General features: G+C 47.2%; 1 protein-coding gene across 6 annotated transcripts in view; it reads right to left on the bottom strand.

The window, feature by feature from the left end:
* NOS1 (nitric oxide synthase 1) overlaps nucleotides 1-14,604 on the bottom strand; it is a gene marked incomplete at its 3' end in the record, with an annotated part of 180,453 nt that overhangs the window by 40,498 nt on the left and 125,351 nt on the right. For 4 of the 6 annotated variants that reach the window (XM_082202877.1, XM_082202878.1, XM_082202876.1 and 1 more), the window contains exons 3-5: nucleotides 10,080-10,212; nucleotides 3,624-3,761; nucleotides 1,868-2,013 (exon numbers count right to left, since the gene is read on the bottom strand). In XM_082202877.1, the coding sequence (XP_082059003.1) occupies nucleotides 1,868-2,013; nucleotides 3,624-3,761; nucleotides 10,080-10,212 (417 nt within the window). Of the gene's footprint in view, nucleotides 1-1,867; nucleotides 2,014-3,623; nucleotides 3,762-10,079; nucleotides 10,213-10,635; nucleotides 10,746-13,445; nucleotides 13,516-14,604 lie in introns of those variants that run through there. The other 2 variants (XM_082202881.1, XM_082202880.1) reach the window with 2 other exon arrangements.

The following is a 14,604-nucleotide window of genomic DNA, read 5'->3' as shown; positions in this document are numbered from 1 at the left end:
ATTATACAGAAGCAGTCATTGGTCAACAACAACACCACTGTGATGGGCAAATCTGGGTTACGTTTTGCAAGTGTGCAATCCCATTTTCAATGGGGGGGGGAGGCAGCAGCTCCTTGGTCGAGCATCTACATTGCACGTAGAAGACCACAGGTTCAATCCCTGACAACTCCAAGTAGGGCTGGTGTCAGGGGCTGGACTGAGGAGGACTGGTGGGGACTGCCTGCCCTTTCCTGAACCTTCCTGAGAAGAGGAGGACAGTATAGAATTACAACAGTGGTTTGCAGAAGGTCATAGTTCAGAGGCTGCAGAGGGGAGAAGCTGGGAAATATTGGGAGATGAACAGCAGGAATAAGAAGCACCAGGGGAGACACAACTTACAGACCCAGTGTCTTTGGAAAGCATTCCTGACCCCCCCCCCGGACCAGGCATGCATTGAGAGTAGCAGAACAGAAAGCTCAGATTAGCTGACACAGGGGTGATGTAGAATAGGAGAGACAGAGGGAGTGGGACTATACTGGGAGCAACGTCATTATCTTTGGGATTCTACATTCCTTTGTCTCTCTCTGTGAATAATGAATAAAATTACTTGGTAAGAACTCTTCTTGTTTATCTGCTTCTTGGCTGCCATTGTGGGAGAGATAGGATTCCCTGGGAATGCCTCCACCTCAAATCCTGTAGAGTGGCTGGCAGCCAGCGGAGACCCAGGGGAGACAAGGTGGTGGTCTCCAGAGGTTAGAATCCAACATTTGTGGATCCCAGCACCAGCCAGCATGGCCAATGGGCAGGGATGGTGGCTGTTGGAGTTTAATAACATCTGGCGAACACAGGGTTTCCTCCAAGACTGAGGATGGAAGATATCTGGTTTTCAGCATCACAATATATCACCAGCTAAACACTGTGATATATCATGATGTCTGAAATAAGGATGGAGCTATGTAGAGGCATTGGCTGGCTTCAATGTTTCTACCACATTGTGATTTAGGCATAGCACAAACACACACACACATCATGATGTGCAATATATTGCCAGGTCAAGAATTATGAAACCGATATCATGATATGGACTTCAGTTTTGGACGATATATCAATATGTTGCCCAACCCTACCACTGACATTATATTTTGGCAAACGTGCTTTTCATCATCCCAGTGGATGCTGGTCCAAATCTACATTCAGTTTCAAGGGACACCCAGGGATTTCGCTCCTCCTCTAGCATTTGCCATGTAGATGTGAGTTGGATGTGGCATAAATCAAGTCCCGAGTCAAAGGATTGCATAATATTGTACGTAGACGATGTCCTGGTTCATCCATCAACTGAAGATTTGACATGAGAAATCACAATTACAGTCGTACCTTGGCTGTCAAACGGAATCGGTTCCAGAAGTCCGTTCGACTTCCAAAAACATTTGACAACCAAGACGCGGCTTCCGATTGGCTGCAGGAGCTTCCTGCATGTAACTGGAAGCTGCGTAAGCCGCGTCGGACGTTCATCTTCCAAAGAACGTTCACAAACCAGAACACTCACTTCAGCGTTTGCGTCGTTTGGGAGCCAAAACGTTTGACTCGTAAGGCGTTTGGCTTCCAAGGTACGACTGTTCTGACTATCATTCAGAGAGCAAGATGGGACAATGGTCTGACTCAGTATAAGGCAGCCTATAATGTATAATATGCCTTGACTTGTCATGAACTGAAAGAGGACAGCCATGCAAGCTTCCCAGTCACAAGAATGAACACCTGCATCTCACACTTTCCCGGTATAGGAATAAAGAAATGGGTCTATTTTCAGAAATCTGAATGGTTTCTGGAAGAGAGCCCTCTTCACCCTGCCAAGCAGGAGGGTCCCAGACCTTTTCTGTGCAAGACTTGCCTCTTGATGGAGGAATAATACTGATCAATGAACTCTTTCGCCAGTGGGAGCAGCTCTTCCTTTGTCCGGACTTCTTCAGGTCTTCGGACGTGCTGGGAAGGCATCATAATGGAACCCATGCAGACCTGCTCACTGCAGGGGGTCACCTGGAAAAGGGGTGAAGCAGAAGATCGCTTGGTCACAATGGCTCCTTGACAGTCCACCACCTTCCAAGGGAATCCATTCCAATGTTGAATGGTTTTTACCCTCAGAAAGTCCTTCTTAATGTTTAGTCAGAATCTCTGTAGGGCTGCCATAAGTCCTGGTTTTCCTGGACACGTCCAAGAATTGGTCAGCGAAATAATAATAATAATAATAATAATAATAATAATAATAATAATAATAATAATAATAATTTATTTATACCCCACCCATTTGGCTGGGTTTCCCCAGCCACTCTGGTCGGCTTCCAACAGAATATTAAAATACAATAGTCCTTCAGATATTAAAAGCTTCCCTTCAGATGTCTCCTAAAAGTCTGGTAGTTGTTTTTTCCTTTGACATCTGGTGGGAGGGCGTTCCACAGGGCTGTGTCCTGGCTGAACGATGGGGGTGGGGACGCTTCTTCAGGTATACTGGACTGAGGCCATTTAGGGCTTTAAAGGTCAGCACCAACACTTTGAATTGTGCTCGGAAACGTACTGGGAGCCAATGTAGGTCTTTCAAGACCGGTGTTAAGTGGTCTTGGCCCATGGTGTCTGGGTGGATTTTCACTGAATCGGCAAAATGTCTGGGGAAACCCGGCCGTATGGTAAGCAGGGCGATTTTTTTTTTTTAGAAGCTTGAGAAATCCATTAAAACTCCCAAAATGTTTCTTTTTGGGGGGAGATGTTCCCCCTAAAAAGCTCAACAACTTTGTCCGGATTTTCACTTTTTGGAATATGGCAACCCTACTTTCTTGTCATACTTATCTGTCGGTTTGGGTCCTCCCCTTTGGAGAAGCAGAAAACAAGCCTGCAGCATCTTTCATGTGACAGCCCTTCATATCTTTGAAGATCTTTGGCTATCTCAGCCACCCACACCTCACACTCAGACTGGTTTTTTCTGATATACTGGTTTGCTGTTGTTATTTGTTTATGCAACTTGTATTAGGGTTTTTTTTTGCCACCTGTTTTTTCAGTGTGTACACATTTTTGTATGTCACAAAAATTCAACAAAAAAGTTGGGGGTGGGGGAGAAAAAGAATTGCATTTCCTGCTACTTAAATCAAATATTTTTTCCTTTTTTAAAAAAGTTAACTTAAAAAAAATCAAAATATAAACAGAAACAGCCGTTTTAAATATATATACAGTGGTACCTCGGGTTACAAACACCTCGGGTTACAAACACTTTGGGTTACAGACTCCGCTAACCCAGAAATAGTACCTCGGGTTAAGAACTTTACCTCAGGATGAGAACAGAAATTGCAGCAGGAGGCCCCATTAGCTAAAGTGGTACCTCAGGTTAAGAACGGTTTCAGGTTAAGAACGGATTTCCAGAACGAATTAAGTTTGTAACCAGAGGTACCACTGTACATTAGAAAATAAAATTACGCAGGAAAACACAGACTTGCCTAAACCTCCCCTCCCCCAAATCAAGTGCTGAAAACAGCAAAGGCGCCTGGCCTGATTTCAATGGGAGGGAGTTCCAAAGCGCAGGCACTTATTTGAACAACATAGGAGGAATCATTAGCAGAAACCCCTCCCCAAACATATTGGGAAATGCCAGCCTCACTTACCATGGTACTCTTCAGGTGCAAAGTGTCGTTGAGCACCGATCCGGTCTCCCAGTTCCGCACTTTAGCAAAGCGTGGGCACTTGGAGGGGCTTCCATTCGCCACATTCTTTGTTGGTGACTGCCGGCCCGAGGGCGGGATCTGGGTGGGCATGGGGCAGAGAGCGAAAGAACAAGAACACAGTATTAGGCCACAAACATCCATCCCATTGGAAAGAGGCTCATGTGCATGTCCTTGTCTGTCCTCCAACTTTGTTTCTCAAGCTTGGAACTCAAGTGCCAGAGTTTGGCTTCCTGAGAATACTGCTTTCGTCGCTTCAGGTTTCTAGTCCTTAAGATTGCAGCTTCCTCTGTGGAATCCCGATTCCCAATATGCCAGTTTCTTCTTTCCTGGCCCAGCTCATAGTGGTGGTTGGCTCTCAAGGTCTACAACAGGAGTAGGGCAGCTCTCTTTCTCTCTCTGGAAAGTATTTTTTATTGAATATTATCCCTATAGCCCCAATAACAAAATAGAACTTCATGAGACAAACACATGAAAACCAAACCAGACCAAGGCTGGCAATGGAATATTACATTCAGAGGAATAAATATTATAGCTGGTTATATGGATATTTGCAATGAGATACAAACAGGCAAGTACAGTCATGAGAAACAAGAGAACAAGAGATGCTGACTTGCAAAACATACAGAAACAAAAAACTGTGACTGAAACCATCAGAGGCACAAGGGCAAACTAGCAGTTTAAACATGTACAAACCTTTTCCATGTTTCATCTTCACAACAGTCCTGCAAGGTAGGTTACTACCTTAAAAACATTTTTTTTTAATTGATTTTCCAAAATTTTAACAAATCCATAACAAATTGAGCAAACTAAATGCAACTCCCCCCCCCTTTTTAAATAAAAGACTTCAGGGGTAAGGGAAGCTTTCTCAACCAAAGGGCTGTGGCCCCTTCTGCACAGACTTCTGGGGCCACATGCAAATAGTGGGGGGGGGCAGAGGCAAAAGTGGGCGGAGCAGCAAATGTAAATTTCACCTTACGTACGGCAGCAAGAGGCATTTTCAGAGTTCAAGGACACTTCCCAGCCTGACTAAAGCACTCAGGGAGATTTAGGGGTATGTTTGTCCTGGGAAGGGCTAGGCAGAGAGATTTGGAGGGCCACATTTGGCCCTCAGGGTTTCCCCACCCCTGGTCTACAACATACACAGACCTAGGATCATTCTGAAATTTGGGATTAGAAGCCATGCAGGTTGTTCGTTTCATTTTGTTGCAGCAGCAAGGTTTCTAGTCCTCACTGAGGCAACCTGGAAGGAACTATCCTCAGGGTAAGGAAGCTGAAAGCTTTTGTGATCTCTGCTTCATTTAAGGAAAGAATATTAGAGGGTTTTTTTAAAAAATCCTGGAGGGAGGCTTATTTTCTTCCCCACCAAGTTGAACATTTGTGGTTGGCCAGCCCTAGGAGTGGAGAATGGAGACCCTGGATCTGGGAGCCAGGGGAGTTCTGTGGAACGACATGGTTAAAGGAGGATGGAAAAGAAAGCAGCCTGGGTTTCCAGGCTAGGGGGAGCTTAATAACGGCTTAAGGGGAGGGAAGGATTTTAGCAGCCCTCAACGTGGAGAGAAACTAAGCCTGCAACAGAGAGTTTTATAGCGCTTAGCAGCGAGAAATCCCAACCACTGAAAGACAAGGCATGAGAGATTCAGTCTTGCTCAGCTGACATTGCCTAGAACACTAAGGGGCCTGCCATAGGGTTCTATACTTTCCCAAAAAGCACAACCTCTCTCTCTCTCTCTCTCTCTCTCTCTCTCTCTCTCTCTCTCTCTCTGGAACCAACTTTATTGTGCATTTACGATGATTTGCACTCATATTGAGGGAGTTATACCTGATATTGTAACATTTCTGCCTGCAAAGGTTTGGGGGCAGACATACCGCTTCACTTCCAATCTGTGCAAGTCCTGAAAACTTCCTGCGAAAATCCCGTAGCTTTTCATACTACAAATGCTGGGTTTTGGGGTTGTGCTTTCGTTTGACCCTTCAGGCATAGCTGTCAACTTACAGATTTGAAAATAAGGGACCAGCAGCCTTGAAAATAAGGGACCAGCAGCCAAAATAAGGGAACTGCAGCCTCCCCTGTTCCAGGCACTCCAGTCTTCCTGTCCTCCTGCAGTCTGGTCAAACTCCTGCTGGGTAGCTTCAAGAACACTGTCCAACCAACTTTGTAACCAGAGGTTCAACTGGATAGAATCTGAATCACATGCACCACAAGGCCTATGCAGCCTCAACTTAAGATGGCTCCCCGCCCTGGCTTTGCACTGCAAAGGTTGCAGCATCCAAAAACCCCCTCAGCCAGCATTAACTAGCCACACACAAGGCATGCAAGCTCCACCCCCAGTTGTTCTTAGACTTCTTATTGAGTGAGCAACACAGCCAAGCAACACAGTTGGAGCCTTCCTCCTCCCTGGCCGGCAGGGAGGGAGGGAGAGGAGCTGTTTCCTTTGAAATTTAAGGGACATCATTTAAGGGACATTTAAGGGACATCCATCAATAAGGGACAGCAGTGGGACATGGCGCTGGAATAAGGGACTGTCCCTTCAAATAAGGGACACTTGACAGCTATGCCTTCAGGCCTCTCTAAAATGCCCTTGGAACTCTTCCCAGGCCACTCCCCTTCTCTCCAGGCCACACCCTCCCCAGTCTGGCTTCACACCTTCCTTGAATGTTTTTGGCCAGACTGCCTTGTGTCCTTCAACTCTGACAACGCCTTTGGTTTTCCTGGATGGAGGAGAGATATGGGTGTTTGAGAGCATGTGTAGAAATTAGCCTACTCTACAACGGTGCACCCATTGCATCCTTTGCCCTGCTCACTTTTGCCCATGGCCCTGCCTGCCACTGGGGCGTGGCAAGTAGAAAGACAACGTTAAAAGGAAGAATTCGAAAGAAGAAGCTATGGATGACAGAGTTAAACATTTCCCAAGTCAAAAGATTTTTTTACTACATAGGTCTACTGCACCAAAGAGCCTTGCCACACTGCAAGTAATTAGCAGATTTATTATGGCATACAAATCAACATATTTCTTCAAAGGCTGAGATGCCATGAAGCAGGACAGTCCAGGTTGCATCTCCCAACTTTTTTTTTTAAAAAAATAAACTTTAAAAATAGTTATGGAGTGCCCTGAAAATATCTGCAGTCAGGAAACAGGATCAGGAAAGCAGAATGCAGTTAAGGTTTTGAAGCTTCCCCCTGCCACTGTCCTGGGAAAATTGACGCTGTTGGGAAAAGCGGTTCCGTCCTGAGGATTTTGAAGTCGGGAAGCTTAACTTGACTTCCAAACCGGCTGCCAGAATGCTGTTCCAGCTCTGGCCGCAGGGGATACTGCTGCCGCTGCCACTGCTGCGCTTTGTGCTTACGTGGTAACAATAGAAGCTAATCCATCATGATCCTGCATACAATAAGGACACTAAGTTGGCAGGGAAAGCCCAGAAACAGCCCACAAAAGGAAACAAGGGCAGAGCTGAGGCAGGGGGGTGGGAGGAGACCACACAAAGCTTTTCCACGCCATCCATCAAACACTGTTTGCACAACACGCAGTTGTCAAGAAGGAGGAAACACCAGCCAGCCTTGGCTTGGAAAGCAGCTGAGGTTCTTTTGCAAAAGGAACCTAGGAAACTGCCTTAGACCATCCAGCCCAATGGTGTCTACACTGACTGGCAGCATCTCTCTAGGATTTTAGACAGGGTGTCCCTCCCAGCCCTACCTGGAAATGCCAAGAAATTCACTAAGGACTCTCTGTGGTAGCTTATCTTAAAGTTTTAAGTGTCTATACGCTTATCACATTTATAAATTTTAAATTTATTGTTGTACATTGTTTTAAATGTTTGTTTTCCTTCTGGGATTGTACCCCCCAAGGGTGTTTTATAAGCTGGTCTCTGACAGTAATAAATTATCTATCTATCTCTCATTAGGGAAGGAAGAATCTATCAAATGTGACTTCTCTCAGCTTCTCGTTGCCCCAGTCCTCAGTCCTCCACATTTCTAAAACTATTATTATTATTCCATCGTTCAGCCCAGATACTGAGGGTCTTCCAGCGGTTCCCTCACTGCAAAAAGGGGAACAAGGCAGAGGGCTTTCTCGGTAGCGATGCCCTCCCTGTGGAACACCCTCCCATCAGGTGTCAAGGAAATAAACTACCTGAATTTTAGAAGACATCTGAAGGCAGCCCCATATAGGGAAGTTTTAAATGTTTGATGTTTTATTATGCTTTTATATCTGCTGGAAGGGACGTGGGTGGCGCTGTGGGTTAAACCACAGAGTCTGGGACTTGTCGATCAGAAGGTCGGCGGTTCGAATCCCCACGACGGGGTGAGCTCCCATTGCTCGGTCCCTGCTCCTGCCAACCTAGCAGTTTGAAAACGCGTCAAAGTGCAAGTAGATAAATAAGTACCGCTCTGGTGGGAAGGTAAACGGCGTTTCTGTGCACTGCTCTGGTTTGCCAGAAGCGGCTTAGTCATGCTGGCCACATGACCCAGAAGCTGTATGCCGGCTCCCTCAGCCAATAAAGCGAGATGAGCGCCGCAACCCCAGAGTCATCCACAACTGGACCTAATGGTCAGGGGTCCCTTTACCCTTTACCTATCTGCTGGAAGCCGCCCAGAGTGGCTGGGACAACCCAGTCAGATGGGCAGGTTACACATCACCAACCTCTCCTCTCTTTGCATCTTATCCACTCCCTCACCTACCCATTTCACAGCAGGCCCAAATCTCCCCTCACCTCCTAGCCCATCAAACCAGCAAGCAGGGTTGGGAAGTGCTTCAGAGAGCACTTTGCAAACTGAAGCACCTCCTAGCACCTAACTACCCACCTGGACCACTGCCCCCCTGCTAGCTTGCTCGCCGGCTTGCTTGTCTATCACTACATCTGGAGTTGCCGTGGCCCCCTACTGGCAGCCACATGAACTTCGGCATGACGACAGCCTTACAGTTACAATGCATCGCCCAGCCAGGAGATATCTGCAAGAAGCCTCCCTTGGAAATGGTGTCCTGCTTCTTTAAGAGCTCTTTTCCTAAGCAGGAACTCACTACAGGGCCTGGGAAACTCATTCTCAAGCCTATAGGAAGAACATGAGGCCACCTTGAGGGGACAGGCAGGGTCAAACAAAGTCCTGCTTCTCCCCCCTTCCACCTCCGCCTGCTCAAATTCCTCCTGACACGAAATAAGAAGCTTTGTACTGGCGGGTGTGACAACTGGAATTTGGTAGCATTGCTCAGATCACGGCAAGCGTTTATTAGGAGAGTCCTGCTGGATCAGATAAAAGGTTTGCCTGCTTCAGGGACTGGGAACCTCTGGGCCTCCAGCTGCTGCTATAAGCAACGACAAGGGGAAATTTGATTTGGTTTGTATTTTAATGGGAAATGAACTAATTTGCAATCCGCAAACTGAAACACAGTTGTCCTTTGAAAGCTGCACTTCGCCGAATTTTGCAACACAGTTCTCCAACCAAACATGGTGTTCAAAAATGCATTTGTTAGGGAGAAATCTGCATAAACCAGAACACATTAATGAGAACATCACACATGCACACACATTATGTTGGAGAAAATTGCTTGCAAATTAGTCAAAGCTGCCTACAAAATGTGTTTACTAGCAGAAAAATGCACTGCAATGCAGATTGATTGGGATGAGGTGTCTTGTTTTTTAAATGCAAATTGCTGAAGAAATGTGGAGGACTGAATTTAAGATTGGAAAAACTGAGAAACTTAACTCCCGTCTGCACTATACATTTAATGCAGTATTGTATCACTTTAAACTATCAAAGCTTTTAAGGAGCTTTTAAGCACGATAGGCTCTTCTTGGAATTTCTGAGAGGTCAAGTTTTAGAGGTCAAGTTCCTAGCCCTCATGCTGTTGGAGCCTACTTTGGTCATGTGATGGCAAAAAGTGGCCAAAAATCTGCAATCAGAAGGCAAGGAAAAAGAACCCTTGGTGGGTTGTCATGGAATCCTTAAGATATTTCATTCTTTGACTTAAAAAACAACAAAACAAAACCATTATGTTTGTTGCTATTAATGGCCCAATATATTTTGCTGCCTGAGGCAAAATGGCGCGTGCACACCCCTATTCAGAAAGTAGCAAATCCTGCTTCAGTACTGGCAATGAAGCACTGCACTGCCATTGAGGGAGATCAGCAGGGTGGTTATACAGGTGGAGGGCAAGCTCTCTTTCCCAACAGAAGAGTATGGTCAGAATACTCAGGAGGAAGAACTGAGGGACACCACCACCTCCCAGCATATGCCGCCCGAGGCAATCACCTCACTCTGCCTAATGGTAGGGCTAGGGGACCCGACAAGGGTGTTAGCTGCCAATGAACCTCATATCTCAAAGGCTATGCTTCTACTTTGCCCCTGTGTGAGAACAGATGAGGCCCACTTCCACCCTCCTTACCCTGTTTTTCAACACCTACCGGGTCCTTGTCCGAAGAGGGCTTGCTCGCAACAGAGGCTGCGTCAGTCTTCTCCCACAAGTCGTTGAAGACTCGGTAGTTCTCCATTCCTGATGGCAAAGCCTTTGGCGACTTCCGGTCTGCTTCCCGGAAACTGGAAGAGGGGAGGCCAAAGAGACAACCCCCTCGACAGGTCAGCAGTGGTGGGAACAAATACCTGGCCTGTATTCTTTTACTTTTTACAGGTGTATCCTGCAATATGTGACTGATGCAACATTGGGGGATTTCTACCAGCCTATCCACACATCATTCCAATTTATTAGTGTCCCAGTTTTCCAGCGACAGTCCTGGAATTACAGAAGCTACCCCAATTTCTGATTTGATCCGGGAATGTCCTGGTTTTCCCTTTTCCCTCCCCTCCTCATCTCAGAGAACAATCAAAAGTGGTGGAGAGATCAGAACACCCCCCCTCCTTCTTGGAAACAGGAGCCTTTGCATTCTCTCTCTCTATCTTTCTCTCTCTGTGTGTGTGCATAGATGCAAAAACGGAGTCCTGTTTATACTGAAAATAAAATACCTGCACAGAATGAAGGAAATGTGTTTGTGATCTTCAGATGTAGAGTGCTACACACAATTAATGAAGAGGAAGAGGTCAAGGAGGAGGGGGGGGGGAGAAGAAGAAGAAGAAGAAGAAGAAGAAGAAGAAGAAGAAGAGGAGGAGGAGGAGGAGGAGGAGGAGGAGGAGGAGGAGGAGGAGGAGGACCTTTCTTGGATCAACCGCTGATGGCAAATGGGGAGGCATAACTACCCTTCTTGGATCTGCTTACAGCCACATTAAAATCTGCCCAGCTGTGCATATGCATCTCACACTTGCAAAACAACAGACAGCTGCTGTCTTTGCAAGTCCATACAGGCACACCACTATAGATGTTGCTTTGCCCCGTCTTCCCAAGAATTTCGACTTGCGCCACATTGTTCCCTTTGCCAGCTCTGCCATGCCGTGTTCCCAGCATTTTTTCATTGACCTGCCCATGCAAATGCAGGCAGATACTTGGCCCTGTGAGATACAGGCCAGAGGGAGCAAGAGGGAGGGTACAAAGGGGTCTCCACCCCTGCCTCCTTTCCCCTCTGCAAACTAAAACTATCTCTTTCTTCCCAATCACAACTGGGCAGATCACAGCGGCTGGCTGAGACGTTATTATTATTATTAGCTTTGATATAGTATTCACCTTTCTTCCCCCTCCCCAATATTTTGTATTGAATTTTAACAACAACAACAAACAAGTTGGGGGGGGGGGAGAAATGAAATAACAAAAAAAAAAAGGGTAAGTTGTCACAATCGCCAGTAAAGAATATAGGATATTTACTAAGTCAGAAATGAAACATACAGAGAGGGGAAACCATGGTCTATAATTACAAAGTTGTCCCATGGTCTGAATTAAAACAATTACAATTTTGTATTTCAAAGAAGAAGATGAAAAATAGCCTTGGGTTGTATTAAATCTAGACACTTGCATCAGCCTGTGGGACCTGATACTCCTAAACCTATGTTTTTTGTTGTTGGCATACGCCTTTCACAAGAGACAATGTAGTGTGCCTCTGGGGATGAAGTCAACGGCTAAGTTAGTGGCTTCAAAGTGACCTCTCCGTGGAGCAAGCCATGGTAGTGTGTATGGAGGTCCTGGGCTGTACAGATGACAAGACCCCAGCTCTTGGTCTTGCAAAGGAGAGCAGAGCAAGATGTTTGGTACCAGCTTGGCTGCAGGAGTTGCTGGAAGGAGGCGTGCAAGGCACCATCCAACCGCCTTAGGGATTCCACTCCAGATTTGTGTAGGGTTCACACCTTAGCTTTTTCTTCTGAAGACACCCTGCAGGGCAGCGGAGGTTTAGGATCAGAGTTTTCCTTCTCCTAGATGGGCTACTTTCCCAGGCTGATGAGCCCCATCTGCCCCTCACTTCCCTCTACACTGTGCACCAGCTGCAACATATACAAGAGGCTCACTGACGGCAGCGACAACAACACCAAGCAACCATGCAGGGCTGCAAAGTATGAAAGTTGCAATGTATACACAAAGCTCTCTGCTCTCTGCACGCATGTGTGCACACGCTGCTGGGCAAACATGGGCTGCCCCTTCTGCCCTCAGCCACGCTCATGCCGTCCAACTTTTCAAGACCCAAAACAGGAATGTGTGACTTCCAGGATGCACTCCCAGGCGAATTATGTGACCCATGCTGCACTTTTTCAACCCGAAAAGGCACTTTCCCCAGGAAAATCTTGTACAGTGACCCCAAAAAAGCACATTTTTGTGTGCTGCGAAAAATCACGACCCCCCAAAAAGAGCACGGCATGTGGGAGAGCAAGGCTGTGATGCCCAAAACGGCTGCTGTGATCTGGCATGGGAAAATGGGCTGTCCCTTTTTTCGTTCTGGAGGTCCGTTCTTAACCTGAAAGTGTTCTTAACCTGAAGCACCACTTTAGCTAATGGGGCCTCCCACTGCCGCCATGCCACCACCGTGCAATTTCTGTTCTCATCCTGAAGCAAAGTTCTTAACCTGAGGTACTATTACTTGGTTAGCGGAGTCTGTAACCTGAAGCGTCTGTAACCTGAGGTACCACTACCTGGGAGCTGTGCAGCCCCCACTGGCAAGCCTTTGTAAGAGAAAACACACAACCGACATCAAAGGCTGCCCCATTTTGCCAGGGATGCAATACCACCAGGATGTATTAGCCAATAGAGACTGATTCACTGGAGCAATGGGGAGAACTGCCCCACCAATCTCAGCCAGTTCCCGCCTGCCTGCCTCCATACTCACAACCTCTCAGGGGATGGTCTGGCTTCCACCTCCTTCCTCCTTAGCCTCAGTGCTGCCTCGTAGAATTCAGCAGGGAGGATGGAGACACAAACAGAATCCGTTGGCTCCACCAGCGGCGTAGCTAGCCGCTCGGGTGCCTGGCGCAGGGGCATGTCCTGCAGCCGGGGGTGGGGTCAGCTGCCCTGCCCATGAGGGTGGGGTGAGCCTCCCCATTGCTTGGATCCCCTCGTCTGCCTCCCCCTCAGCTGTAGGGCAGCTGAGGGAAAGGCAGTAGGTAGACGCAAGTCTTCCATTTCAGGAAGCACTGAACCTGCAGGCACCAAAGTCACCATGTCACTCCTAAAAAGTTTTGTGAGCCCAATTAAAAAAAACACCCTTAAATTTTGTCACCCCCCTCAGTGATGACACCCAGGGCAGACTGCACCCCTGCACCCCCTTCCTCTGCCATTGGGTTCCACCCATCTGTGGCTCTGGCTCCACCTACTCTTGGCCTTCCGGCCTTCCACCCTACCCGTTCCAACAGGTGCTGGCCACAGCTGGCAAGTCTTCCTGGTTTCCGTGACCGAAGCCAACCTGGTTTTAGATGTGCAGAATGTCAGGTCGCGCAAGGCGGTCCACCGAGGTCTTTGCTTCCCACCTAGCTTCCCCCAAGGCTCCGAAACGTTAAAACCGAGAAACAAATCTGGGAGGGTTTGGGGGTGACGGATCAGGAAAAGGACTTGGCCCAATGGCAAGCAACTCTGACGAATCCCTGTGTGCTGGCTGGAAGTAAAAACAATGGATATTTCGAAATGAAAACAAACACCGATTCTATTAAAAAAAATAAAATACCAGGAAATGGAAGTTCTTAAAATAATCATTATTGAGGGATGGGGTGGAGCAGACAATCCATTCACAGAGTAGCAGATCTGGACAGCTCTGCTAAGAAGGCACCAAAGAGTGTTTGCTCTCCTAGAGAGTTGGCTGCAAAGTCCTTCCTTTGCAGAGAAAGAATCTTCGTTGCACATTGCAACCTCTGCTTGGTGATAAGTACCAACCTCACATGCAGATGGTCCCTTATTCAATCGCCTGCGGCTCCCTGCCTGAAACCATCAAGAGCTGCTGCCAGTCAGTGCAGACAGTGCTGGGCCAGCTGGAGCAATGGTTGGATAGTTCAAGGCAGCTGCCTAGGTTGCTCCGAATATGAGATTCTGTCCGTTGCCAGCACAAAGGCTTTGGATGGAGAATTCAGCACGAAGGATAAAGATAAAGAGCCAGAAAAAATGGAGGAGGAGTTTTGAAGTTGCCCACCCCTCCGGTAACAGTCGTCCCCTCTATGATGAAAAGACCCAGTGGGTAGAGGATGAGACTTAACCTCACGGCCACGGGTTCAAGCCCCACCTTGGGCAAAAGATTCCTGCATTGCAGGGGGATTGGACAAGATTGCCCTTGTGAGAAAGTGTGAGGAGGAGGAGGAAGAAGTTGCAAACAGGATAGAATCAAATAATTGTAGAGTTGGAAAGGACTCTGGTCTTAGTCTAAATTTCAAAGGATAGAAGGAAGTCAGCACAGAGGTTGAAAGAGCAAGGGTAGTCTGGGAATCTGCAGGCCCCTTACCCTTAAGCCCCATGCAAACCCCTTTCTGCAAGCCGAGTTGCACCCAAACTTCCAGCAGTTATCGTCTGTGCTAAACAGGAAATCTAGGGAAGCTGGCTTAACGTGGTAACCTTCAAAATGGATGGGTTTTTTTAAA

The sequence above is a fragment of the Podarcis vaucheri genome, assembly GCF_965113315.1.
Source record: "Podarcis vaucheri genome assembly, chromosome: 16".
NCBI classification, from domain to species: Eukaryota; Metazoa; Chordata; class Lepidosauria; order Squamata; family Lacertidae; genus Podarcis; species Podarcis vaucheri.
Note: the sequence above shows the minus strand (reverse complement) of the source record. Positions and strands in the feature narration are given on the sequence as shown.